Below are 26,345 nucleotides of genomic sequence, written 5' to 3' on the forward strand. Positions count from 1 at the left end.
CCATGCCCCAGGTCCCGACTCCTGCCCGAGAGTCCCGCCGGCCCCAGGCAGCCCTCCAAAGTGCACACCTCTGTCCCCCTGACGCCTGGCTTTCCATCTGGTGGGGCTCCTCCTTGGGGCTGTCGGCAAAATCCAGCTCTGGTTCTGACTCTGCTGGGCTTAGGCTGCCTTCAACCACCTGCTGGGAGCATGTTGGAGAGAGACCGCCCCAGGGCACTGGGTCCTGGCCCCTCAGCGGTGGATAACCCCCAGCACATTCCTGTGACTATGGTAATGAACAAAGACCGTCCCCTTAAAGACGGCCCTGGAGACCCCCACTTGCCAGATACCCCACCCCGGGCTCCAAACACCCCCTCAATGGACGAATCCACCTGGGAAGGGCCAAACGGGTCCCAAACATCCACGCCCTCACCTGGTGGACAGGGTGACCCGTCCCATCCAAAGCCACACAGTAGAGCCTGACCAAGCAAGGCCAGACCCCCACTCTGCCCACAGAGGGTGCAGGGCCAAGCCTCGACTCACGCTGGCTTCCGGGGAGCTGCGCGGACTCCTTCCGCCCAGGGAGTGCTGGCCCTGGAGTTTCTGCCCACGGCGTTCCATCAGAGGCTGCGTCCTCTCCATGGACGACAAAGGGCGGGGGTTGGGCGGGGGGTCTCCTGTGAGCACAGGGACCGTGAGCACTGATGGGCGCGGAACGCAGGGTGTGGACGGCACAATGTCCAGGAATTCTGAAGCCACGTGGAACAGTCTCAGAAAATGGGCCCACCCTTGACCTGGCCTCCTGTCCTACAGAGGGGGAGACTGAGGACAGGGAGGAGCACCCCTCACCCACCCCCCTGCCTGCAAATGCTGGTGGATGTGTGTGCAGGGGACCCTCCCGCCAGCAGGCCCCCTGCACCCAGACATGGACGGAGCGATGGGGGACGGCCCTGTCGCACAGCTCGGGCAAGGCTGGCCAGGATGCAGGTCTGTCTGATCACAAGCCTGGTGCTGCCCCAGGTGGCCAGGGCCCCCGGACAGAGTGATTGTCCGTCCTCGGCTGCTGCTGCCTTATCTGGTTACCTTGGTCCACAGGGATCTGGCTCTCTACCAGCCGGCCCCCAGCATCAGGCCAGCCGCTGGCCACAGGCATGTCCTCTCCCCACACAGGCCTTGGAGGCGGTCGGTGAGTGTCCGCAGCTGAAGTGGCCTCGGGGTGTGTCCTGTCCTCCTGCCCAGTGGGAAGGCTACAAGGCAGTGAGTGCAGAGGGTCTGTGACTGCTTGTCAGGGCTGTGCCCTCCCCAGGCAACAAGTCCTGACTGGGACACTCCACAAGCAGGACGGCATGTGTCCAGGGCGCAGTTGTGGACAGTGGCTGAGTGGTCAGCACACGGGTGAGGGAAGACAGGGCCTGGGCCCTGCCCACCAGGCCGTTGCCCCCAGATGGGGCCGTGGCTGGGGGCTAACGGCATAGGCATGGTTCTGCGGCGTAATGGGAGGGACCGGCCACTGGGCTCCCCTGCGCTCTGGGAGGCCCAGATGCCACACATCCAGACCTGCTTCCGTGCTCGGGACACATGGACGGACATCAAGAGCCCCCTTCCCCCATGGTCGCAGCCTCAAGGAGGCGGCCGGGGGCAAGGGCCTGGTGCGAAGGTCAGTGCTGGTGGGGAGCCCGGCTGGGCCACAGCTGCCTCTCTCTCAGGCTCGGCCTGCCTTGTTTCTCCACCCTCTCTCCCAAGGCGCACACTACCACCAGGAACAGCTTGCTGCCCTCCCCTGCCCAGCGTCTCCCCGCAGTGGGGTCACACCCACATCGGGGCGTGAACAGGGAGTGGGGTCCCAGGGCCATCCTAAAGCCTGTAATCTTGGGCCTTGAAGGAGGGGACCGCTCAGGGACTGGAGCTCTGACTTCTCTGGGACAAGGCCTGGGAGGCAGCTGTCCCCTCTGGGGTGTCCCAGACGCAGGCCCCTGCCCGGCCCCAGGAGCAAGAACGCTGAGCACAGAGCAAGGGGGCTGCGCCCGAGCCCATCACCCAGCCCTCAGCACTGCCTAGGGGACAGGACCGGCTAAATAATCTGGAATGGGTCTCAGGCCAGGAGCCAGGGCGGGGGGGGGGGGGGGGGGGGTAGGGAGGGCGGTGTGGGGCTTAGCAGCGCAGGGAGTGGCCCCGGGGGCCCTAGCTCAAGGGTGCACCTGGGCCCTCACCCAGCCCCAGCTCCACTGAGCTCCTCTTGCTGGAGCAGAGAGAAGTTCCTGTTCTCTGACCTCCCGCAAAAAATCAAAGGTCTCTCTCAGTGAGGAAGGGAGTGGTTATGAGAAATTTGAGATTTTTCCTTCTGTGTACACAGCTTCTCTGTTCCCTAACTTTCCGACCGTGACCTGTGCCTCGCTGGTGTCAGGAGAAATCAAGCGAGGCCTCGCCCCCTCGGAGGACGGCTGGTTCCCGCAGTACCCAGGCCGACCCACAGCCTTGCACGCGGCCCCGCCCACCCAGCCTTCCCAACCGGGCTCCCTGGGACCGAGAGGGTGCAGTGGGTCTGGAAGCGTCTTCCGAGATCCCTGGGCCTGGCCATCGAAGGCAACGTGAAGGGTAGATCAGTCCACGCTGAGATTTACTTGCAAAGTCCTCTCACGGGGAAGGCACGCGGGGCTTGTGGTCGGGCAGCTCAGTGGGCCAAGACCGCCTTGTGCGAAGGAGGCAGGCAAAGGGTCCTGCCACGTGGTCAGAGGGCCGCTGGAGGCGCTGGTGCTCCCGCAGGCAGGCGGGGGTCCCTGTGAAGGCCGCTCCTGGTGGGGGCGGCGAGGCCTTCCCACGGTAGGGGCTGCCTCCTGTGTCCTCTCCCCCAGCTTGCTGGGATTAGAGTCTGGCGGGTGGGCCGACAGCCCTGGGTTCATTTGATTAAGGCAGAAGAGAAGGGATGTAGGACAGTCGTGATGGGAAAAGCAGCTCGCTCTCTCCCACAGGGCTCTGGGTCAGGGCTCTGGTCGTCGGACTCCCCCTCGACCCTCGCAAGGCAGCGCCCCTCTCATCGGCCAGGAGAGGCCCTGTTGTGGCAAAATGAGGCCAGCAGCCACGTGGCCAGGCCTGTGAGAGAAGGCCCAGCCGTCACAGCTGGTAGCAAAGCCCCGAGCCAGCCTCCAAGGAGGCTCTTGGCTGCTGGTGGGGGGGGCACACAGGGGCCACCTGCTGCCCCCCAGCAAAGCCTGTCTAGTTGTTTTGTCTCCCTGCACCCCACATAGCCAAGGGATGGTGGCAGCCCTGTCCCCTTTCCCAGAGGAGCCGGGCTCAGAGAAGGGAGGGCACCCCAGGGCCACACTCTAGCCAGCAGCCCAGCTAGGAGTGAGCCAGTGCTGTGCTCCTCTGCTGTGTTCCTCCCACTGGACCCCAGGGCCACGCTGGCCTCTGCCCACATCCCCATGGGCCGGTCAGCTGGAGCAGGGTCCCCTCGGGGTCCCCAGGGCTGCCCCCTCCCCACCAGCAGGGCTGAGACATGCAGGGCCCAGCAGCCATGAGCACTGGGGCCACTCGGCACAGGAAAGGCTTTAATGGTGAGCACGGAGACCAGGAGTGCCGCTGACAACTCACTGTTGGGCGCGTGGGCTCTTGGAGCTTCTCCGGGGGCTGGTGCTGGTGGGGTCACCAGGCCCACGTGGTGTTGACGGGCACAGATTGCCCTGTGCTGGCCCCTCCACCTGAGCGGTCTTGAATTCGGGGCCAGACCTCTGAGAAACAGCACCAGAGAGCGGTGAGAAACACACTTGTGTCACCTGCTCAGGCAATGCAGGGGGCAGGCTGCATGTGCGGAGGCCGCTGGCTGCCCGGGCTGCGGCGCGGAAGCTGGTGCTCTGGCCGGCGGAGACAGGCGGCTCTAACCTCCCAGCAGCCTGCGTCGGAACTAACTGCCCCCCAGCAGATGCAGACATAAGGCCTGGGGCTGGATTCCGAGGCTGCCCCGGGTCACCGTACCCAAACTCAAGGCCACGCTCTGGCAATGGGCAGTTCCGGGTCACCTGTCCTGCAGGCCAGCCTAGGGCAGGGCACACACCACCTGCTGCTCACCCCGCAGAACCCAGTTCTTTCCATGCTCACCCCGCCAGGGGAGGCCGTGTCAGCATCCCCATCTCAACCGAGGATACGCTGAGGCTGGGGACGGCCGCCCCATTCAGTGTCCACATGACCCCCTCCATGCGACAGCTGGTGGGGACGGGGAGTTGGAGCAAGGACACCTTTGCTGCTTGGCATTCCCCAAGGGGCTGTCCCCCTAGGAGCCCAGGCCACCCTTCCTTCTTGCCTCAGCCGCCACCAGCCCCAGCCCCATCCCCAGCTCTAGTCTAACCCCCTCCTTCCCACTGGGCTTCTCACCCCCACCCCTGACCCCTACTATGGTGTGTGTGTGGGGGGTCTGGATCCCCCTGGAGAGACCGACCAGGACTGTGGTATCCGGGAAACCTCCTTGGTCCCCGCAGGAGGCGACTGCCTCCTGCCCTCCCATTAGACCTCTCCCAGGCCCTCCCTGCTCTGGGTTGAGGCGTATTGACAGGGCTCCTGCACTGTCCCACAGAGCAACCGGGTGGCAGGTGACAGGTCTCCAGCCTGGGGAGTGCGCCCACCTGAGGCAGCCTGGTCTGGGCCTTGAGCTCCTGCTGCAGCTGTGCCACAGCCGTCCGCAGGGACAGGATGTCCCTCTGGTGCTGCAGAAGCAGCTTCCTCTCCTCGTGCGAGAACCGGTGAGCGTTCTGCAGGCATCGGATTGCTCTCTGAACCAGCCAGAGGAGAAGTCGGCAAAACCCCAGATGCACAGAGAGAGACCCACAGGATTAGAGTGATGAGCGGGGAAGGGGGAGTCTGGGGGGCATCCCGGCTCCAGAGGGGCCTTCCCTGAGCCGCTCCAGGTGCGTTCCTCATCCTGCTCAGCATGTTGGCCACCCTTGGGTTTGGCCAACAGGAGGCTTGGCAGGAGGCGGGAGGGAAGGTAGGGTGTTGTTCCCTGGACCCCCCCAACGTGGGTCGGGACAGGCTGGCTGCACTTCTGCCCTCCCCCACATAGCCCTCCCTCTCTCCAGGTTCTGGGCCCTGCCCCCACCCCCTGGACCTGTCCCTTCATTAAACCGTCCGCAGGTGTCCTCTGGTCCCTGCTTTGCCTCTGGAGGGATGCCGTTCAGCAGAGCCACCTTGCCCAGAGCACCTGCTTGGTCTTCGCGCACCCTCCCCAGGTGGTGGCAGCTTTTATAGGTTAGAAGAGCTATGTCCCCCTTCTCAAGGTTCCCAAGAGCTGGGTCCCTTGCTCAAGCCCCAGTGGTCAGCGGCTCAGACTGCCTGGTTCACCACTGCATTGCCACGTCATAACTCAAGCCCCTTCTAAGCTGCCTTCACAGCTCACGGTCATGGTATCTATGCCCTGCATTTATCTGTTTAGGTCTCCTCCCGTTGGCCCCTCTGCCTGGAATTCTGGTCCTTACAGGCTATCTGGGGGGAGGGTTTCTGTCAACCTACATCACCCCTCACTGCCCCCTGTGGGTCCCTGAGCAAGGCAAGCCCCCTACACTGAGCCTCAGTTTCTCCATCCGTCTAAGGGGGGCTAAGACTGGTCCCACCACAGAGTGGCCCCGGGACACTGGGCTCGGAGCAGCTAGTGAGCCCCTCTGCAGTCGTGCACAATACCCCGTGGGTAGTGCTGGCCGTGCTAAGGCCCCTGTCGCCCCTGCAGCAGACACGGCTGTCATTCTCCCATTGGCGAGGCTCCAGGAGGCCCCAGGGGGCAGGACTAAGGCCACGCTGCCCCCCTGGGCCCTGGACACTGTCCTCACACCACAGGGTCCAGAGCTCCCCGGGAGGGCGCTGATGGCAGGGAACTATCACAGGGTGGTGCAGAGCACTCACGAGCCAGCCTGGAGGGTGGCAGGACCGAGTCGGTGCCGGCTGCCCACCCCCCCCCGGGGGGCTGAGCTGGCCCTTACCTGCTCCTGCTCAAGGCTGCTGAGGGCCTGCTTCTGCCTCTCTGCCAAGACTGCCAGCACCGTGGTGTTCCCCTCGCGGCCCAGACACCTGGGGGAGGAGGCAGGACCCGCTGCCCACCTCGCGCTGCCCACCTCGCATCCAGCAAGCGCATGTGGAAAACTGCAGACACGGCCAGCCCTGGCCAGCCAGGTGGACCCGGGATGGCCCCTGCCCATGGCTCTGACGGGCTGGGGGAACCCAGGGGACCTGGGGGCCCAGCCCAGGCTGTCACTCTTCCCACCTACGCTTCAGGACCACTTTCGGGCCTGACGGATGCAGGGAGGGCAATGCTTTGCACCCTGGAGCTCCCGCCGCCCAGAGGGTCCTTTGGGGAGGGGCACGTCGTGGAACCACAGCCTGGGAAGCCCTTCACTGGGGTGTACTTTTTGGAAGCCAACGCGGGAACATGCGTCGGTATTGGTGCGTCCGTCCTGAGGGACGGCGGCATTGGGGCGTCCGTCGTCAGGGATATGGCCTGGCCAGCGGACAGCGGATTCAGGGCATCCGTCCTCACGGACACGGCCCACCCGCAGGCATCTACTCTGCAGGCGTCTCCCTGCCAGCTCGGGGTGAGGGCGCACGGCGGGAGGCGGCTCGAGGCCCGGCCGCCGGCTGCAGGGGTGTGCGGAGCCGGGCGCGCCCCTGCGGGCGGCGGCGTAGGGGGGCGCGGGAAGGTTCTCGGGCCGGGGCGCGCGTCCGAACGCCGTCAGCAGCCGGGAGCGCCGCTCGGCTAGACGGCAGGACCGGCCGCGGCTCCCGGGGGAGGCGGCACCGCAGGCGGGTTCGGGCGTTTGTTCCCGGCGCCTCACGGGCTTCGCTAACCTCCCGCGAACACCCTCACGACTGGGACCCGCGCAGTCTGCACCCCAGCCACGCGGTCAGGCCCGCGGCTCGGGGGCGGGGCCCGCGCGGGGGGGCGGGGCCCGGCGTCGGGAGGCGGGCCCGAGCGGTGGGGGAGGGACTGCGCATGCGCTCACCCTCGCTGCTGCTCCAACCAGGCCAGCTCAGCGCGCATCCTTTCCTCCAGCGCTTTCTCGCGCAGGCGCAGCAGCGCGGTCTGGTGCTGCGCCCGCAGCTCCTCCTCCCGCAGGCTCAGCTCGAGCATCTGGAGCGTGAAGTGGCCGGGGCTTCCCGCGATGTTGGCTTTTCCGGGCCCCGCCAGGCTCCACTGTGGTGGGGCAGACCGAGCAGGCCACTCCGGGACCAGCCTCGCTGGGTGGGAGCGTTGCCCCGCCCAGGGGAGGGTACCGCTTCCAAGAAGCCCTCCCGGACTGCCCCCTTACTCCTCCCAACTGCCACCAACCCTCAACCCCACCCCCACCCCCACAACCCCGGGCGCCCTTTCGTGCCTCCTTTCCAGAGGCGGAGTACCCCCTTCCCAACTGTGAGCGCCCAAGGGCAGGGCGGGGTACTTATCATCTGGGGCTCCTCCCCAGCCCTGATCCAGGCTGAGCACTCTTTGTGCCCAAGAGGGTCAGGGAAAGACTGGGCCACTTGCCCTGAAATGTGCGGCCTGAAAGGTGGGGACCAGCCCTGCCTGAAGCACTTTGTCAAAATGCCTGCTCTCACCTACCGCCTCAGGCACGAGGACGGGGCCTGGGTGGATGTCAGTTGGAAGGGTGGGTGACGCTGGTGCTGGGGACTGCCTCCCCCAGCCCAGAATCTGCAGAGGAGACACCCTGGGTGCAGGCTCTAGGCGAGGTGGGCCTCAGTGCCTAATGGCTCCAGGCAGTCAGCAGGAGTATCTGAGTCAAAAAGCTGCTGCCAGGGGCTCCTGGGGGGGCTCAGTGAAGTGTCTGCCCTTGGCTGGGATCGTGATCCCAGCATCCTGGGGTCCAGCCCCACATGGGGCTCCTTGCTCAGCAGGGAGCCTGCTTCTCCCTCCCCACCTCTGCTCCTCCCCCGCTGCTGCCAGTGCCTCCCCTGAACCCCTCCCCAGCACAAGGCTCCCTATACCTGGTGGGTGGGGCTGACCCGAGGGTCCAGCCTGGCCCAGGGCCGCTGGTAGGGAGCTTGGTCTGCTCTCACTTCCTGTCTGGGCTCTGAGGACAGAAAGCACACCGTGTTTGGGTCATGCAGGGGTTCCAGGGCCCTTTTCTCCAGGAGGGCCTCTCAAGTAGGATATCTGGGGTAGTTTAGTACCCCCCCACACACACACAGCTTCACACCAGGAGAATTTAACCATCTCTGTCCCAACGTGAGGTTGTATGTGAACCCACTGATGTACAAAAGACCAGACCCAAGGTAGAGGGGCCTCAGGGAGGACTTAGTTCTGCAGCTTCAGTTTCACAGAGGGAGAGACTGAGGCCCCAGGACAGAGTGTGACCCGTCTGAGGTCCAGCACCAAGCAGGTGGGGTGACAGAGCCCAAATCTGAGCCTGAGCGGCTCTTACCGCCAAGCACTGCTAGCTGTCCCTCGGTGCTGGCTGGGATGCAGAAAGGACTCTATAGTTTTAAAATGTTCGTTTGAGGACTTGTGTTTCCCACCAAGAGAGCAAAAGGGATTGGATTGTGATTTATCGTCCCACTAAATATAACTTCAAAATGCAATAAAACAAAAAAGTGACATATGTATATGCAAGTACACATACATAAATGTTCACACACACATACGAAAGAACAATTTTCCAGACACCGGACATCAGGCAATAAAGCACGAGTGAGGGGCGCCTGGGTGGCTCAGAGGGTTGAGCCTCTGCCTTTGGCTCAGGTCATGATCTCAGGGTCCTGGGATCAAGCCCCACATAGGGCTCTCTGCTCGGCGGGGAGCCTGCTCCCACCCACCCACCCCCCGCCTGCCTCTCTGCCTACTTGTGATCTCTGTCTGTCAAATAAATAAATAATTTAAAAAAAAAAAAAAAAAAGCACGAGTGATCCCTGAGAGACAGACAATGGGTGAGACCCCTGATTGTTGCAGCTTACTGCCTTGAGAATGTTTCTAGGCTGCAGTGTACGGAGGGGAAACTGAGGCAGAGCCTTGTGGACCTCGAGAGGAGAGGAGATAGAGCTGGAAATCTGGAGAGACCCAGGCAGCTAAAACTCACAGAAGGAGGACCAGAGAGGAGAGAGCCACAGAGGGAGAACCTGGAGATTTGGAGTGTTTCCCACGAGCCTTCGGTGGGAACCATATGAGGAGGTTACCCATGCTGGGGAGAGAAGCACGGGAAGGAGCAGAAGGCCTAGATCGCACGTGTCTCCACTAGCCAGACTGGAGAACCTCATGATCCAGGGGTCTTAGGGCAGAGTTCACAGAAGGTTCTGCCTTGGTCGCAGACCGAGCCCTGCCTCACAGCCTCCTGGCAATTATCAGGGCAACACCTGGAAGGATCTGACTGCGTCCAAGGGACTGCATTCCAGAACAAAGCTCACAACCGTGTGTGGCAGCACACAACTGTAGCTCCCAACAGGGTAAAATGCGAAGTGTCCAGCAGGCATGTGAAGGAGCAAGAAAGCACGGCCCATGACGAGAGTGCTCTGTCGGCTGAGACGGAACTCGAGGGTAGAATGAGCCGGAGGAGGACTTTAGAAGCATTTATAACTGCATTCCCTATGTTCAAAGAGTCAAGTAGAATCAGGGATATAAAAAAGTGTCCAGATGGAACTTTTAGAGACGAAGCCCAAATGCATGAGAAGAAAAAGACGCGGAGTGGGATTAGTGACAGATCGGACCCCGCAGAGGAAAGGAGGGAGGAACTTGAAGGCACAGCAGTCGGAACTCTCCGGAAGGAAACACAGAAGGAAAAAAGAAAAAAGCAAGCACGCAGAAAGAACCGAAGGTGGTAAAACGGCCAGGTGAGTGGAGGCGAGGTGAGGACACAGGAGTGCGTGCGGCCGGACAGTCCGGCACAAACCGAGTACAGCACTCCTGCAGGTACAAGTTCACAACACGGCCCGAGCACAAGAGACAGAGAAGCTTCACCCGAACCCGTCATAGCCCGTAACGAAGAGAAAGCGGGAGAGGCAGACCGAGATGAAAGGCGCCTCCTGCGTGGGAGAAGAGCCTGACCCCAGAAAGCCGGACCCCAGCTTTCTCGTTGCCAACACGGCAACTGGAGGACCGGGCAGCGTGTCAGCTGAGAGGAAGAACATCCACCTGGACGTCTACGTTGGGCAAAGATGAAAGGAGTTTGTCCTTAGGCTTTATGAAAACAAAAGGACTGTGTCACCGGCACCGTTCATGCGAACGGATGTCCAGGCAGAGTGAAGCCAGAGACAGAATCCCATCTACACCAGCCAGAGCCAGCATGGGAAATGGGAGTGTGCAGTCACCTTCAGAGGGGACAGAGTGTTTCCAACAATAAAGGAGACTCGTGGAGGTCCTGAACTGTGTAAGGCAGGTGTCGGCCGGGAAAGGGAAGGGGAAGCCCCGGGAGAGCCCTCGGGCGGGGGCTCTGCCTGCCCCAGGCACGGGGTCAGGCACCTGCTGCGTGCATGTTTCGAGGACTCTCACCTGCAGAAGTGGACTTGTCCTCCTGTCTCTGCTGTCCTTCCTGGGGACCCTGGGAGGATGTGGCAGCGTCTCTGCCCCTGGCTGGTTGTGATCTGTAGGGGAAAGTGCTGGAGATGGTACCAGCCGCCTGCGCCCCTTTCACCCGGCCGGCCCGGCCTCTGCTACGCCGGGAGACTGTGGCCAGCTCCACCCGGGGCCCCACCTGGGACTGGCGGTCTCGGTGCTCGGAGAGGTTGTGGGCTCCAGGACTCGACACACCTGTGGCCGTTCCTGCTCCGAAGCAGAAGCCAAAGCCGGGTCTGGCCTGGCCTGGGGGGGGTGTTTCTCCATCAGACGCTGCAAGAATAGGAAGGCAGAGTGTGTCGCGGAGGCTCCGACCTCAGAGGCCTCCTTCATCTGTCCTCCACGTGGGGCTGATAAGCAGCCCCTTCCCTCCAGACAGGGCTGGACGTGGCAGGCTGGGGGAAGGCGGCAGGGGCCGAGCGGACACAGAGTAAGGCCAGAGCTGGGGTTCAGACAGCCGGGGAGCCACAGCCCTGTGCCCCAGCTGCAGCCAGAGGAGAGCGCTGGAACCCGGGGGCGCGTGTGTATGGTACCGGCACACACAGGAACATGCGTGTATGTGGTTGCACACAGTCCCCCGGGCTCAGGTACCCTCCTGGGAACGCCTCCCCAACTGCACTGTGAGTACATCCCAATAGTCCCCAACCAAAGCCACAGAGAAGGTTGGTCACATCCAAGGAGATCCCAGATGTCACTCCCAGGGCGGGGGGTGGGGGGCATCTGTACCACCCGGACCAGCACACGCTGGGGGCTGGGCAGAGGTGGTTTGGAGATGTGGGGCCCCTGGCCCTCCCGGAAGACCTGCCAGGGCTGTGTGTCCTGCACACGTCTTCAGCTCCCAAGGCCCTCAGCAGTGGGTGCCAACACGCCCAAGACAGCGGCTCAGGCAGTCATCAGTGCCCTCAGCCAGGAGCCCCTGGGTTAGTCGTGGGCCGAAACGTCCTGTGTCTGCTTTAAACTGAGCGTCTGTGTGTGGCCCACGGAGCTGGCCGCTGGCAGGCAGCCGTGCTGTCCTCCTCCGGGCATCGTGGGCCCGTGGTTTAGGTGACACTGCGGCCACACCCTCCCCTGCTCACCCTTCCACAAGGGCAGGTGGCCTGCATGCAGCCCCAGAGCCGAATCCATCTGGGGGGGCCCCGGGCTTGGGGTGGGGGCAGGCGGGGTGGCACTGCTCTGTGGCAGGGAGTGGGCCATGCCCGTGGAGACCCCTCGAGCCCACGGGCCAGCTCACCTCCAACTGGTGCTTGAAGAGCAGCTGGTCCAGGGCTTTCTGCGTCTCCCAGACCTCCAGCTCCGCCCGCTGCCGCAGAAGCGCCAGCCCCTGCTCCGGCTTCTCCTGGTCCAGCTGCAGGGAGGGCCCGAGCCTCGATTCCTGGGGGGCCCCACAGTGCTGCCCCCATGGCTGCCCCCAAGCCCTAAGCCCCAGCGGGAGGTGGTGCCACACTTCCCTGAGGGATGCCCCCAGAAGCCCCCCACTCAGCCTCTCTGCTCAGCCTCAGGGGGACGAGAGTAACTCCCAGCCCCACCCAGGCGGGCCTCCCGGGGGACGCAGCTGTCATCAGTCCGACAGGGTGGGGGCAGGACACACCTGCAGGGACTTGAGGGAGCTCAGGGACTTCCAGGGGATGTTGGCAAGGTGCCTGGAGCGCTGACCTGCGGGAGCCACAGAGAAGGGGCAGCTGAGCGGCCTCTGCCCTAGGCCCGCAGGAGGGCAGGCGCCCGACTCCCAGCACGACCCCCGGGGACTGCCCCTGCAGCCAGGGGCAGGGGGAGGCCGCCGGCTGCTGAGACGACTCCGCCTCTGCTTGGGGCTCCTGCCGCCTGAACCTCGGCCACACTCTCCCGGGAGGCATGCCCGAGTCCGCAGACAGCGGGAGCCACGCACACAGACCTTGGCTCATCCCGCCTGCCCTGGGGAACCTGGAACACATTGCCAGCCCTTCAGCCCCTCGGCGGGAACACGCCGCCTCCCGGGCAGCGAGATGACCGAGCCTCAGCTTGTCGGTCCCCAGGCGTCCCTGAGATGTCTGGGCTTGCTCTGGAGAATGAGCACGGGAACCTCCACCTCCCCGGCCAGGGTGACAGTCCCTAAGGGCAGTGGGGGACTTCGGCTCGGGCTCTGCACACCGTTGGTGCTCCTGGCTCCTGGGTGGCTGGCTGACTCTAGGGCGACTCCATGGTCAGAGGGGTGGCCGCTGTTCCCTCCTCAGCCCATCTTCTGTCTTCTGGGCCTGTGCCTGGTGGGAGCGGGCAGAGGAGGGCGTGCGGGCTCACTCCCAGGGCTTAGGCTCTCCTGGTGCCTCTTGGATGACCATTGCCATCACTGGCCAGGGTACAGAGAGAAAGTCGCCCCCCAGACTGTTCTCCTGCTCCAGAGAGAGCAGAGTGGCCCAGCTTTCCATGGATGGAGGGGCTGTGGACTGCAGTGAAACCAGCCCCAGGGCATTTGCACAGCTCTGAGAAAACTCTGAAGCACAAAGCAGGGGAGAAGCAGGGGCTCAGGCCATCTAACGTGTGCTGAGCGTGGGGTCCCCCTTCCCTCCCTGCTGGCCTCCACGGGGAACGGAGACCCACTGGGGAGAACGGCTTGAAGTCTCTTTTGAGCTCAAGTTCCCTCAAGAAGGAAATATCCTCTCTTGCTTTTTTTTTGTGGCCACTGGGAGAAGCTGGAGGCAGAGAAGGTGCTCGGGACCCCCAGGCCCGGCCATCCTGCAGGCACCCAGCAGGCTCACAGTTCCAGGGAGGGCCACACCGCGTCAGCGCCTCCTGGTCACCAGGCAGACACGGGCTCCGTGGCCCTGAGCTCTCAGCCGTGACCTGGGAGAAAGCGGGTTGTCCCCACAGCAGGTGTGTCATGACAAGCGTGTCCCCACTTGTGAGGCTCGGCTCAGGGAATCAGGCCCGAAGCTGGAAGGGAGCTGACAGGACACCATGCCCCGAGAGGGAGCATCACTGCCCCAGGAGCTGACGTCTCCTGGTCTCCGGCCCGGGCCACTGGCCACCACACGTGCCATTTACACTTAAGTGAAAAGGAACTAAAACCCAACATGCCATGCTTCGGCCACACTGGCCCCGTATCCCAGCTAGACAGCCAATGTGCCTGATGGCCACCATACTGGATCTCTCAGAATCTAGAACAATCTCCTCCTTCCAGAGGGTTCCACCAGATAACGTGGTCTCAGACCGTCAAGTGTTCACGGCCCACAAGCTCTGACTGAGGGAGCGGTAGGACCTGGCGCAGCCCAAGTGTCGTCTGGGAGGCTTCCTGGAGGAGGTGTCGCACGCAAGCCGGGCACATGCGCTCTGGTGTGCTCGCTGCTTGGTCTCTGGCTACCTGAGATCCTGCTCTCAGCCACTCCAGATGCAGGCAGCTCAGATTTCAAGTGAGTCTTGGGGGCAGCCTGTAGCCTCAGGGTAAAGAGATCCTGCGGGAGAATTTCAGTCTGTGCACAGAGACAGGCCCTGCCCCACGGTCAGTGTAAGGAGCGACGTGGAGGGAGCGAGAAGCTGGGGTGAGCCTCCACCTGTCTTCCATCCTGCTCCCTGCCTCCTGGAGAGGCAGTCTGGAGGTGGGGCCAGGGAGAGGAGCAGGCTTTTCTGGACAGCCTGACACCGGGCCTCAGGTTCCGCTGGTGGAAGCTGCCAGGGCCCCTGGCCGACAGCTCCTCCCAGACCAGACTCCGAGGCTCCCGGAAGGCTGCTCACGGATGTGTCCCAGAGCAGGAACAGCTCTGCCCGTCTCCTTTTTCTGGAAGCACGGCAGGTGTGGGTGGGAGCCCTGGGGACCCCGAGGCCCCATGGCAGGTGGCATGGGGCCGTCTAACTCAGCCTGGCCCCTCGCCTAGTGGAGGAGCACCTGCGGAGAGGGGCTGCTCTGAAGGAAGGCCTGTCCTTGCCCTGGAGCCCAGGCGAGCCCCTGACCACTGCCCCCGAATGAGTCCGTGGGGAAGCTCACACCTCGGTGGTGGGTGTCCTTGCAGCCGGTGCCGGATGGTTTTCCCACTGGGATGCGGAGAGGGTCCCCTTCTCTGCTCTCATGCTCCTCCCCATGGCTCAAGGCAGGGCTGCCTGCCCCCCGCTGATGTTGACCCCCCACGAAGGCAGATACCGCGCAGGGAGCGCGAGTCGGGGGGTGCATGTGTGCCAGGTGCCCTCAGAAGGGCCGGAGTGACAGGGCACTGCTAACCAGCAGCAGTGGAAGTTCAGAGCCCCGCAGTGGTTGTCCTCAGGGTCACGGGCTTTCTGCTCGACTCTGAGCTTCTCGTCACCCCATATGACGGTTGAGAGAAAGGGCCACCTGTGCTCCCCTAGCTTTCAGGAACACACAGCTGCGCCAGGTTCCTGGCAGCCAGGGCCTAGGTGTGGAGGTGCGGTCAGGCCCGGGGGCCGGCCCCACTGTCCCCTGAAGCCACCGAAGCCAGAGCCTCCTGGGTCCTCACCCCAACCTCGGTGCAGGGACTGTAGAGCTCACTCCTGCCGGGGCCTCTCAGGGGGTCTCTGGGGACCGTGGCCCCCACCGTGGATGCCCCTCCCAAGAGGAAGAAGCCACTCCTGCTGCATGGCCCTGCGGGCGTGGTGGACGGGGCTGGGGGCGAAGAAGCAGGCTGCCCCCCCTGGAGGGAAGGCCAGAGCCTCACCCCCTTGCAGGATCTTGGCCAGGAAGCAGTCATCCCCAGGCCACTAGGAATCACCTTGACTCTCACAACAGCCAGCCACCATTACCCGACCCCCCGCTCAGCCAACCTTCCAGACGGGCAGCAAGGGTGGGCAGTGTGTGGACACCTGCGTCCAAGCCCTAATCCCGGCTCCTCCCTGGGTGTCCCTGGGCCCCTCACTGCCCCTCTCTGGGCCACACTTTCTAGGACTGGAAACAGGGTGGAAATCTCTGCCGGGAAGCCAGTCACTCATCCTTGTCACTTATCGCTCAGAATCTGACATGCTGTGTGCCCTCACTCGAGCATCTCCCGATGCCCAGCCCCACTAAAAGCAGGTGCCTCCAGGGCAGGGCCAGATCACCGGCTGGCGTCGGGCACAGCAGGTGCTCAGTGGGCACAAGTTGGAAGAGCAGAGGGAGGAACAAACAAGTGAATTAGAAGGCTGCGAAGGCTCCTGGGGCCTCAGGAGATGGGGAGACGGAGGGCCAGGCGTGACGCTCCCCAACGCCAACCCCACAGGCTGGGAGTCCCCCGGGCAAGGGAGGTGGGGGAGACTGACCACGAGACGGGAATGGCAGGACCCCTCCTCCCACAACAGGCTGCTTTCTACATGCGGCCCCAGCCGCTGTGCCAGGAGCACCCCCCCAGCCCACCCAGGCCACTCAGCACTCCAGGCAGGGCACTGTCCCACGCACCCCTGCACCCCGGCTCTGCACCAGCCCCGTGGTCCCCAGCCAGTCTCCTGAAACCCAGGACAACACCCTCCAGAAGCAAAAGGAAAGGCAGAGAAACCTGGGCCCGCAGATGCTCAGAGGAGGCGGCCCGGGAGCGGGGCCCTTAGTGGACCCTCGATGAAGCAGGTGTTGGTCACGACAGAAGCGTGGCAAGAGCACACGGCACGCAGCTGTGTCCCGAAAGCCTCCAGAAAACTTTAATACTGATGCGTGGACGCTCTCCACGTAGAAAAGGATCTCTCTAACCCATAGGAACGCACCAGAGCATCAGGCAGTGGAGGGGGTCCCCGGCGGACCTCCCCGGCCACCCGACCAGCCAGCCCAGGGCCTGTCCGCGGGCTCGCCCTTACCGCAGCCTCGCACGGTCCAGGGCGTGAGCAAGCCTGCCCCTCTGGCCGCCGACACGTCCTCCAGCTGCAGGGAGCCACAGGTGGGGTCCAGCACGGCTGGCACCCCAAGGGAGCTGGGGGCACACAGACACGCACATGAGTAGAGTCGGGAGGGAACACCCACATGGTACGAGGCAGCTGGGGGCCTGGGGGGCAGTGACCCGGGTTCCCTCGGCCTAAACAAAGCAGCTCTCAGACCCGCTGTGTCCAGAGCTGAAGCCTAAGGGGAATGGGCCTGTGACCAGAGGAATGGGAGGGCATCAGTGAGCAGGTGACACCCTTAGGTGCTGAGCCAGCAGTGTCCCCCAGGCGGGGGGGGTGTCATCTGTGAGAAGCAGCAGGGGGCACTGGGACTCCGGGGACCAGTAACCCTCGGGAGCTCAGACAGCTGAGGCCCGGCTTCCACTGTCACTGCTAGGCACTGTGCGGGACCGGAGTGCCCTCCGCCTGGAAGCCCGGGCCTGCTCTGGGTCTGCTCCCATGCCACGCCCTTCGTGGGGAGACAGCCACTCGGGGGATGAGGGGCACAGGGCATGTTCTTCGTCTCTTGTCCCTTCTACCATCTGCAGGGGTATTGTCCTCCAGGCCCAGAGCAGAGCACGGCAGACACACTAGCCCTAACCCTCACCACTCTCTGCTCATGGCCCGAAATGCTGCCGCATCCCACGGAGGGAGCCTGAGCCAGCCAGGTGTCCGAGGACACAGGGGTCACACCGGGCCGGCTGGACTCGGAGACCGGCCCCCGCGCAGGCCACCCTCACCCCCTGCCCTGAGCCTGGCCAGCACATGTCACTAACAGGATTAGGAGGGAGGCGTGAGGGGGGCCTTTCCGGAGAAAGCGGTAGGCCAGGAGAGCCGCTGTGTCCCAAAATGACCGTGGGAACAGGGCGCCGGCATCTGCCGTACACACAGCCCTGCCTCACGTCCTGTTTCTCCCCCAGGCACACAGCGACTCGGGACCGCTGGAGATGGGTGGGGGTGGCGGGCAAGGCCCTCCTCCCATGGCCCCTGCCCCTGCAGCCCATGGCCTTGCAGGGGAGGCGGCTGGGAAGAGGCTCCTGGCAAGAGGGAGCAGCCCAGGGGAGGCGATGGGAAGAGCAGGGGGCTGAATCCAGGAAGACCAGGAAGGGGCAGGGGCTGCTGCAGGAGCATGTGACCATGAGGGGACAGGAGGGGACACGTCCCTGCAGGGCTACCCAGCGGCTCTCCTTGAAGGGGATGCCCATGAGGCCATCGGCTGACCAGCTAGGGTTGGCAGACACGCCCCATAAAGGGACACACAGCAAACACATGGGCTTTGCCGGCCACATAGTCCCTGCCTCTGGGGACATGACCCAGCCCTGCTGCGTGTTGATGAGCCTGGGGCTGACCATGGCTGACTGCCCATGCGGCTTTACCCTCAGACAGCCCGGGGCCCGCGGGCCTCGGTGACCTCGGACCTAGACTTCCCAGGACAGGGGTTCTCAGACGATCCCTTGCAGGACTCGTGTACCAGGTTCAGGAGGGCCAGAGAGTGGGGACAGGGTGGGCCAGGGACTCTGCATGTCTGACAAGCTCTCAGGGCCCAGTGTGAGTCCAGACTCGGGAATGGGCGCAGTGGGAGAACCGTGGGTGCTGGGGTCCAGCCTCCCATGAGCTGTGGGATCCTGGCCATGTCACTGGGTCTCTCTGGGCCTCAGTGTTGCTGTCCATAAAGTGGGAATGAGGACACATCTCACAGGGCTCTGACAGCACAGTCCCAAGGTGCAGGAAGGCCTGTGGGGGGCCGCACACAGCCGGGGCGCGCCCTCCCCCACACTTCCTTCCAGAGACGCTGGGGTGGACGGGCCCTTGGAGAGCGGGCGCTGGCATCCTCACCGTGCCATGCTGCGGACAGAGCCCCGTGGTCCCAGCAGGAAAGGGACGGGGTGGGGCGTGGCCTCACCCCAACTCAACAGCTGGCCTGAGAGGCAGTAGGACGGGCCAGGCCCTGGGTCTGGAGAAGTTGGGGGCACCAGCCTGGGGCAGCAGAGGGAAGGCCACAAGCTGAACAAGGAGGCTTTGACCTTCATCCTCGGACCCAGGCAGTGAGGGAGGAGACCAGAGGCCACAGAGCTATGAGCAGCCGACGGCAAGGGACAGGCCAGGCAGCTGTTCTGGACACGCTGAGGGCCCCGCAAGTCCCTGTGCCCTGACCCCTGCCCAGGAAGGCTGCTGGACGATCCAGGGCAGGACCCTGCACAGCATGGTCGGGGCCAGGGGTACGGGGTGGGGGATGGGGAGGATGCAGCGCCCGGGTTGGGGGGGGGCTCCTGGGTGGGAACCCCCCGCGGTGTGAGCAGCTGGGCCCTCTGCCCGCCGTGCAGCAGGGGGACGTGCAGATGTGGGGTGTCGGCCTGGAGCTCAGGCCCCAGGGCAGCCTCTGGGGATTCTCCCCTCCCTGACCTCTCCACTGGGGCTGGGGTGCTGGTGGTGGAGAACCTGACGCCCAGCCCAATGCTGCCCCCTGCTGGCAGCAAGTGTTCTGTTCCACCACGGGATCCCCAAAGGCCTCAGGCTGTGCTGGGGAGGAAAGCCACAGGAAGGTGCAGAGTCCGTGGGTGGGTGGTCCTGAGCACTTAGACATGGGACATGGGGCCCAGGAATGTGCGGCCAGCAGTGTCCGGCTGGGGTCGGGAGCCCACTGCCCACAGCCCAGCCAGAGTGGCGTCCCTGAGCCACCGTGTGGCCAGCGCCAGAACCGGCGGGGCCTGACCTTGGTGTGGGGGCTTCTCATGGTCGGGTCAGGAGCTGGGTCCCCCCCCAGCAGCCCGGCTGCACCCAGACCCCCGTGCACCCCTGTGCACCTGCTGTGCCCTGCCAGCAGCCCGTGGTGTGGGGGCGTGTGGGGGACGTGCAGGCTCACCTCCCGATGAAGGGGCCGAGTGTCTGGAAGGAAGCCGTGTTTCTTGCCAGCCTGTTATCCAGCTCCAAACGCCCGTCCTCAGTGAAACCTTTGGGGAGATGGACACCAGCAACTGGCAGACAGGAAGGAGCCGCTGGGGGGGCAGTGGGGATGGAGGGAGGGTCACACCCACCCCCAGCACAGGAGGAGCCTGGAGGGCTGTGTCCACTTTCTCGCCCCTCTTCGGAGGCAAGGCAGGGAGGTGGCAGGCACATAAGCCTCGGGGCCAGGTCTCACCCCTTCTCCCACCAGGGCCAAGGTGTTGACAGGGTCTGTAGCTGATGGAAAGCTCAGCGCATGTCTGGGCTCTGCCAGGACTGTCCCCAGCGGCCCCCCAGGCGGCCCGGACATCTGCTATGGTATCGTCATCATTCTCTCCCTTTTAGGGAGAGGAAGCTGAGGGGCAGGGAGAAAGTGGGGTCCCCTTGGCCTTTGGTGGGGCTGGGGGGCCGCTCGTGGCCCGGGCAGCGGCTCTACCTTGGGGCTCCCTGTAGTGGTGGCCTCTCGGGCTCACGCTCTGCCGCCTCTCCCAGTCGGGGCTCCACGGCAGCGGCCTTTGGTCCAGGAAGCAGGTGGGAGGGACCAGCGTCCTGGCCGGCTCGTCATCCCGGTCCCAGGGGCCCCCTCTGCTCCCATCGGGCACCAGGGCCCCCGAGCAGACGCGGGCGGCGGGCACAGTGCTGGGGTCTGACACAGGGTCCCTGAGAGCATCTGGTGTCTCCGGCCTGTGCAGCTTGGCCGTGAGGATGTCGATCCGCTGCTTCAGGACATTGGCCATGGTCTCCAGTGCCTGCAGCCGGGCCTGCTTATAGCGGAAATGCAGGGGCCCCAGGGTGCCCAGGCGCTCGCTCTCCTCAGGGTCCAGGTAGATGCACATGCCTGGGCGCGGGGGGCGGGTGGTCAGGTCCTGGAGCTTCAGGGGGCCCGGGGAGGAGCGGGAGGACGTCAGCATGGGGGCACCGTCCCAGCCGTCCCGGGGGCCGCCCATCTCTAGAGTCTCCGAGCGGTTCAAGGCTCTGTTCAAACACAGGCAGAAGCTGCAGGGAGAGAGGGTGCGGAGAGTCAGGCCGCGGCGCGCTGGAGCACAGGCGTGCAGGGGTGAGCCTGGCACAGCTTCTGGGAAGGAGCGCGTCTGATGACAGTGACTCTCTGCGGCCGGAGGTGTGGCTACGGGGTCTCTAGACAAGAGCCGGCCGCACAGGGCTGAGAAAGACCGAGTTCTGGGGTTTCACACTGAAAGCCTGGGCGACGAGGGAAGAAACAGATGAAGCAAAGAGTCTCGGACGCGCAGCTGTGCGCGCGGACAAACGGCAGCCAAGACCGCGGCGCCCGGGAGGGGAGCGTTGTCACAAGCCCCATATCTCATAAGGTCAATGCCCACATGTATGAGGAACGCCTACAACTCAACAATAACAAAAACATCACTTTTCCGTAAAAAGGAAGGAATCCCGACACCAGCCACACCGCAGATGAACGAGGAGGACGTGGTCCCCAGCGAGGTCTACGGGGCACAGAGGGACCGACCCCGAAGGATCCGCTCCCAGGAGGGCCCAGAGGAGTCAGCCCACAGATGCAGGGAGGGGAGGGGGGTGCTGGCGGCTGCGGACAGGGCTTCACGGGACAGAGTCCGGTGTCGGCAGACAGCCGTGTCCTGGGGACGGACGGCGGGGACAGCGCCCAGCAGTGTGAGTGCGCCGATGCCCCCAGACTGTGCACGTAAAAGCAGTGAAGATGGTGAATCCCCGTTACGTGTATTTCCCTACAATTTCCCTAAAATGTGGAGGGAAAAAAGAACACAAGGAGGAAGACGAAGGGTCCACAGCCTTGCCTGCCGGGGAGGACCCCGGGGGGGGCATCAGGTCAGCGCGGCCAGGAGCCCCCCTGCTGGCCTGTCTGCAGAGGAAGGGGCTGCCTGTGGGTGCGGGTCGCTCAGGTCCGGGGGCAGGAGCCTGTAAGCGCTCACTGAGCTGCACCGACCAGACATCAAGTTTAAACAGGTAAAAACCACGCAGCCGCCTGGGCTGCTCTGTGGACCGGGGCCCTGCAGGGGTGCCCTGAGCAACATGGGGGACGGACTCCTGACCCCTCCAGAGGCTGCCCAGGGAGGGGCCTTCGGAACAACTGCCCGGCTCCGTTAGCAAACACAATAGTCGGGGCGCCTGGGGCTCCTTCGTTTGGGCGTCTGCCTTCGGCTCAGATCATGATCCCGAGCTCTGGGATCGAGTCTTGTCTCCGTTTCCCTGCTCAGCGCGCTCCACCCCCCGCCCCCTCCCCTGTTCTTGCTCTCTCTCTCTCTCTCTCGAATAAATACAGTCTTAAAAAAACAAAGCACGCACAGTGAAAACAAAGCAAAAACGGAAGGGAAAACACAGAGAAGGAGGCCGGCGGAACACAGAGGAAGCGGGGACCCCCTGCTGGGGGTGCGGGTGCCGAATGGCGCGGCCCGTGAGGAACGCCGCCGGCCAGCCCCCCAGGAATGGAACGCAGACCCCCCCGGAGAGGCCCGGCGAGGTCATTCCCAGGTCTGCAGCATGACACAAGACGGGCATCCCAACAACTCATTTGCTGCCGCCGAAAGGGGGAGGCGGCCCAAACGCCCACCAGCCGGCCCACGGCCACGCCTGTGCAGCAGGTCGCGTCCGGAATCTTATTTGGCCGTAGAGAAGGAACGAAGGCCCACGGCGCACTACAGCAGGTGAACCCAGAAGACATGCTCCAAGGAAGAAGCCAGACCCCAACGACCAGGTGCTGCGGGACCCCGTTCCTGGGAGCCGCCCCCACAGATGCGTCCACGGAGGCGGAACACAGCCAGGCGGTGGGGGCAGCAGCTGTTGGGCATGAGGTTTGCTTTCAGGTGGGGTGCTGAGATGTTCTGTGAGCAGGGAGAGGGCGTGGTCCCCCAACACGGGGGGGTGGCTCGATGCCCCTGCCTCGTGCACCGTGAATGGGCCGTGAGATCCAGTAACCCCCATGATCATCGGCTCTGGGCAGAGGGAGCCCCACCCAGCCACGGCAGCCCATCTACCCACCTGCCCGGGGCCTCCTGGTCCCCCAGCACCATGCCAGAGGTCACCTTGCTCCATTCCAGCACAGGCGACCCCAGGCTCCCGGGAGCTTCCAGGCCCTAGAGCAGAAGGGAGCACAGTCAGAGCCCTGGCCAGGCCGGAAGACCCCAAGACCCTGTGTCTCAGCCCCACACGAGCCCTGACCTCTGGAGGCGCTCAGGCTGGACCCCGTGGGGGCTCCCCCTCCAGGGCAGAGGCAGTGGGTCCCTCCCCTCCATGGCCTGGGGAGGCAGCCTCTGGGTCTGCTGGGAACCCGGAGGCTGAGCTGGCCAGCCCCACACCCCCACCGCCCCCAGCACCTACCGTGGACTGTGCACAGTGTGGGAAGAAGGTCACAATGCCGGGGGTCGTCTGGGAGACCATAGGGACAGCCTTGCCGAGGACGGCCTCCCTCTGCTTCCTGTACACGTCCTGCAGCCGCTGGTTCCTCAGCTCCAGGGCGCGCACGGCCGAGGCCTTCTCCTCCAAGGCCTGCCGCCGCCGGGCCTGAGTTTTCTGGCGCATGAACTCCCGCAGCGCCTCGGCACTATAGGGGTGGCCCAGGGCCCCCCGGGGCTTCGGGCAGGGCGGCGGCACCCGCCCCTCCTTCTCTCTCCCAGGTCCACCCCCGGTGGGCCTCAGCCAGCTGTGCTCCATCTCCGAGGGCGGCGGGTGCGAGCCTCTGGCCTTGCCCAGGGTGCTGGTGCCTTGTGGGAAGGAGGTGCTCCAGGACCGTGGGCCACAAGGGCTCCAGGGTGTTCGGGCAGGGGTCTTCCAGTCTGCATAAGTGGCCCAGGTCCGCTGGGACCTGGAAGCCAGCCCGACTGAGGCGCTCCCGGGCTGTTGGGGCAAGGAGGTCAGGCTCTCAGGGGGGCCCCCGGGCCTCTGGAAGGAGGGGTTCCGTCCTTGGGCTGCTCCGGTCCGCTGTGTCCTGGAGGCCTGCCCGGCCAAGGCGCTCCAGGGCCGTTGAGGCAAAGAGGTCAGCTTCTCGGGGGGATCCCCGGGCTTCTGGAAAGAGGGGTTCCGCCCTTGGGCCGCTCCAGTCCGCTGTGTCCTGGAGGCCTGCCCGGCCAAGGCGCTCCAGGGCCGTTGAGGCAAAGAGGTCAGCTTCTCGGGGGGATCCCCGGGCTTCTGGAAGGAGGGGTTCCGCCCTTGGGCCGCTCCAGTCCGCTGGGGATAGGACTCCCGCCCAGCTAGGGTGCTCCAGCAATTCCCAGTGGGGAAGCTGCTGGCACGGTCTTGGGAGGAGCGCCTCCCTTTCGTCCCTGCTTGAGGACTCTTCGAGAAGGAGCCCCGTACATCTGGGGTGCCCCAGGGGCCCCACTGCCTCCTCCCTGCTGGGTCCTGCAGCCACAGGTTTGACTGTCCTAGCTCTAGCCCTCCGGTGGGGTGGCGATGCCGGGCCAGCTCCAGCCCGGCCTGGATCTGCTGGCGGAGGTCTCTAAGGATAGTCAAAGCATTTTGGATGGTCATAGGCTGATCACAAGAAGCCAGGTGCGGTGTGTTGGTGGACAGTGGCGGGTCATGGCAGACAGAGGCTGGGCTGGGCATCCGGGGGCAGACGGGGGAGCTCTCGGCCGCTCCGACTTTCCTGCTATCTCCTGCAAAGACAGGTGGTCACAGGTGTCCGGAGCTGTGGGGCCCCAGAAGGAGCAGAGCGAGCTCCCCGCCCAGGCACTCTCCGCCCTGCTCCCAGGGAGCTCGCCCCTAGGCCCTCACACGCATCGTGGGCTCAGGTGCTGCATGGGGGTGACTCGAGACTCTGCCCAGCACCCGGTACAGAGACACCCACTCTAGACTTGGCGGAAACAGCATGAGTGGGGGTTGGTATGTTTGCTAGAGGAACCACTGACGCTCTTATCCTGCACTCTCTATGGTGGAAACACTAGATGGCTGGGGCCTGCCTCCTGGGAGCCTTTCCTTGGCTTTTAAAGATAAGGATTTCTCCAAGTCCTGATGGTGGGTTGGCAGGGCGCTCGACAGGCCACCGGGGAAAAGCTGCTGCAACACCCAAGGCCACCTCCTCCCTGCTCCGAGCCCACCCTCCAGACGTCCTAGCAGAGCAGGGAGGGGCCCAGGCGGAGAGGTACCAGCTACCTAAGTCCACGGTGGGGGACTGGTCTCTGGAGGGAGCCTTGCTCCGAAGCCTGGGGAAGGCAGGAGCGGGCCCGAGGAGGGCCCTCGCCAGGGCTGGTCCTTTCCTCCAGGCGTACACACCAACCAACTCAGAATCTTAAACAGAGAAAACGTACACACAGCAGAGTGGCTGGGACCTTCCGAAGGCGGCCGACACGAGGAGGTCTTCGGCCCCGGGAAGCTCCCGGAGACAGGTCACACACTCTCAGAGGAGCTGGGGGGAGCCTCAGCCACTCGGCCTGGCCGAGTCCCAGGATGACTCTGGATGGTGACCTGACTTCTTGGACACTCGGTCAGTGGGATAATAAAACCTGTTCCCCACGGCTTTGCCTGTAAAGCCAAGTAAAACCAAGGCCATGGGCCCAGGTGCCCTGCACATCCTGGGTCAACGCCGGCCCATCCCAGCAAGGGCCAGAGTCGGGAGGCGGCGCGAGTGCGAGTCTGTACTATGGTGGACCTCGCCCCTGATCGGACTACGCACGGTCTTTGCTGTGGGGCTCCACCTACGAGCATGTCCCGGCCATGGGACGAGGGGTCCCAGGGAGCATGGACACAGACGCCCACCGCCTCTGAAGCATGAATGAGCTTTCCACAGCAGATGCTGCCACATAAGAAACGTCACTTATGAAAGCCCTACTTCATAATCCCACAGCACACACCACTGCCGGCATCAGCACCCCCATTACAGACCAGGCTGCTGGCAGAGGCCAGAGCAGTGGCCAAGCCTTAGCTATCCCCCGATACGCACACACGTGTTCACACTCACACACGGACATGCGCATGCGTACATGCACAGACAGGCACACATGCACAGATGTGCACACACGTGTTTACACTCACAGACATGCACACGTGTGTTCACACTCACGGAGACACACGCAGAGACACGCACATATGCGTGTGCACAGACATGCACACACGTACACAGACAAGCACACGTGTGTTCACACTCACACACAGACATGCACATGTGTGCGCACAGGAAGCACACACTCACACACACATAGGCACAGATACACATAGACACAGACACACACGCATACGCCCACATACACACACGGGCACACAGTCACACAGATACGCACACACACACACAGACATGCACACATATACATACAGACTCACAGACACACAGATGGGAACACGTGTGTTCACACGCATAGACACATGCTCACATACATGCACACACACACAGGCATACACACACGCACACTGCATCTCCCCCTGAGCCAGCCCTGGGCAGGAAGCTGGACTTCCCAGGCAGGAAGCTGTCCTGCCTCCCACGAAACGGGGTATTTTTGCCAAGGAAGGGTGCCTTATAGCCCAGACCATGCAGAGACTGACCCCCGGGGCCAGGCAACCAACAGGATCCCTCCCCCACCTCCTAGACCCAGAGATAATCACAGGCCTAGAGTAGCAGGCCCCAAAAAAGGGGCAGGGGCCACATCAAGCCATGCCCTTCATAGGCCACACCTGGAAGGACCACCTCGGTCACACCCTGAAGCCCAGGCCTCCAGGGCAAGACCCAAGGCTACACCACCTTGCAGTCTTGCCCTTTGTAGAGCCACATCCCTCCAGGACTTGCCCCCAAGGCCACATTCCTCCAGGGAGGGCCCTTGAGGCCACACACTCTCACACAGACCCCTGGGACACCCACAGGTAAGAGCCAGGTCCGACTCCAGCTCTGCCCGGGACAGGCTATGGGCCTTGGGGTGAGTGACTTCACTTGGTTTCCCCGTCTGCAGGACCACAAGCAGGAAAGTGGTCACTCTCACCGCAGGTGCTGGCTGGGGAGGGCGAGTCGGGGTTTTGGAAGGGACCAGTGGGGTGGGGCTCCCCAGCAAGACTCCTGCGCCCTGGCCCCGGGCACTGCTGAACCGCGCGAAATCACCACCACGGCTCCCTCTGTGGGGACACCACGCAGGGACCCCCGCCCCTGGCAAGGGGGCTGCCTGCTGGCCAGGCCCCT

At 64.0% G+C, this 26,345-nt stretch overlaps 1 protein-coding gene across 9 annotated transcripts in view; it reads right to left on the reverse strand.

Annotated features, from left to right (window-relative positions):
- Positions 1 to 26,345, reverse strand: part of LOC116570637 (coiled-coil domain-containing protein 187-like) — a 36,263-nt gene that overhangs the window by 4,254 nt on the left and 5,664 nt on the right. For 2 of the 9 annotated variants that reach the window (XM_032307979.1, XM_032307977.1), the window contains exons 5-22: positions 24,338 to 24,472; positions 22,565 to 23,841; positions 22,226 to 22,320; positions 19,674 to 20,233; positions 19,158 to 19,269; positions 16,235 to 16,347; positions 12,084 to 12,148; positions 11,727 to 11,840; positions 10,635 to 10,768; positions 10,433 to 10,524; positions 7,939 to 8,024; positions 6,960 to 7,150; positions 5,943 to 6,030; positions 4,596 to 4,742; positions 3,571 to 3,707; positions 1,063 to 1,226; positions 523 to 656; positions 69 to 265 (exon numbers count right to left, since the gene is read on the reverse strand). In XM_032307979.1, the coding sequence (XP_032163870.1) occupies positions 69 to 265; positions 523 to 656; positions 1,063 to 1,226; positions 3,571 to 3,707; positions 4,596 to 4,742; positions 5,943 to 6,030; positions 6,960 to 7,150; positions 7,939 to 8,024; positions 10,433 to 10,524; positions 10,635 to 10,768; positions 11,727 to 11,840; positions 12,084 to 12,148; positions 16,235 to 16,347; positions 19,158 to 19,269; positions 19,674 to 20,233; positions 22,226 to 22,320; positions 22,565 to 23,841; positions 24,338 to 24,472 (3,841 nt within the window). The other 7 variants (XM_032307982.1, XM_032307978.1, XM_032307981.1 and 4 more) reach the window with 7 other exon arrangements.

The sequence above is a fragment of the Mustela erminea genome, chromosome 12 (assembly GCF_009829155.1).
Source record: "Mustela erminea isolate mMusErm1 chromosome 12, mMusErm1.Pri, whole genome shotgun sequence".
In the NCBI taxonomy this organism is placed as follows: Eukaryota; Metazoa; Chordata; class Mammalia; order Carnivora; family Mustelidae; genus Mustela; species Mustela erminea.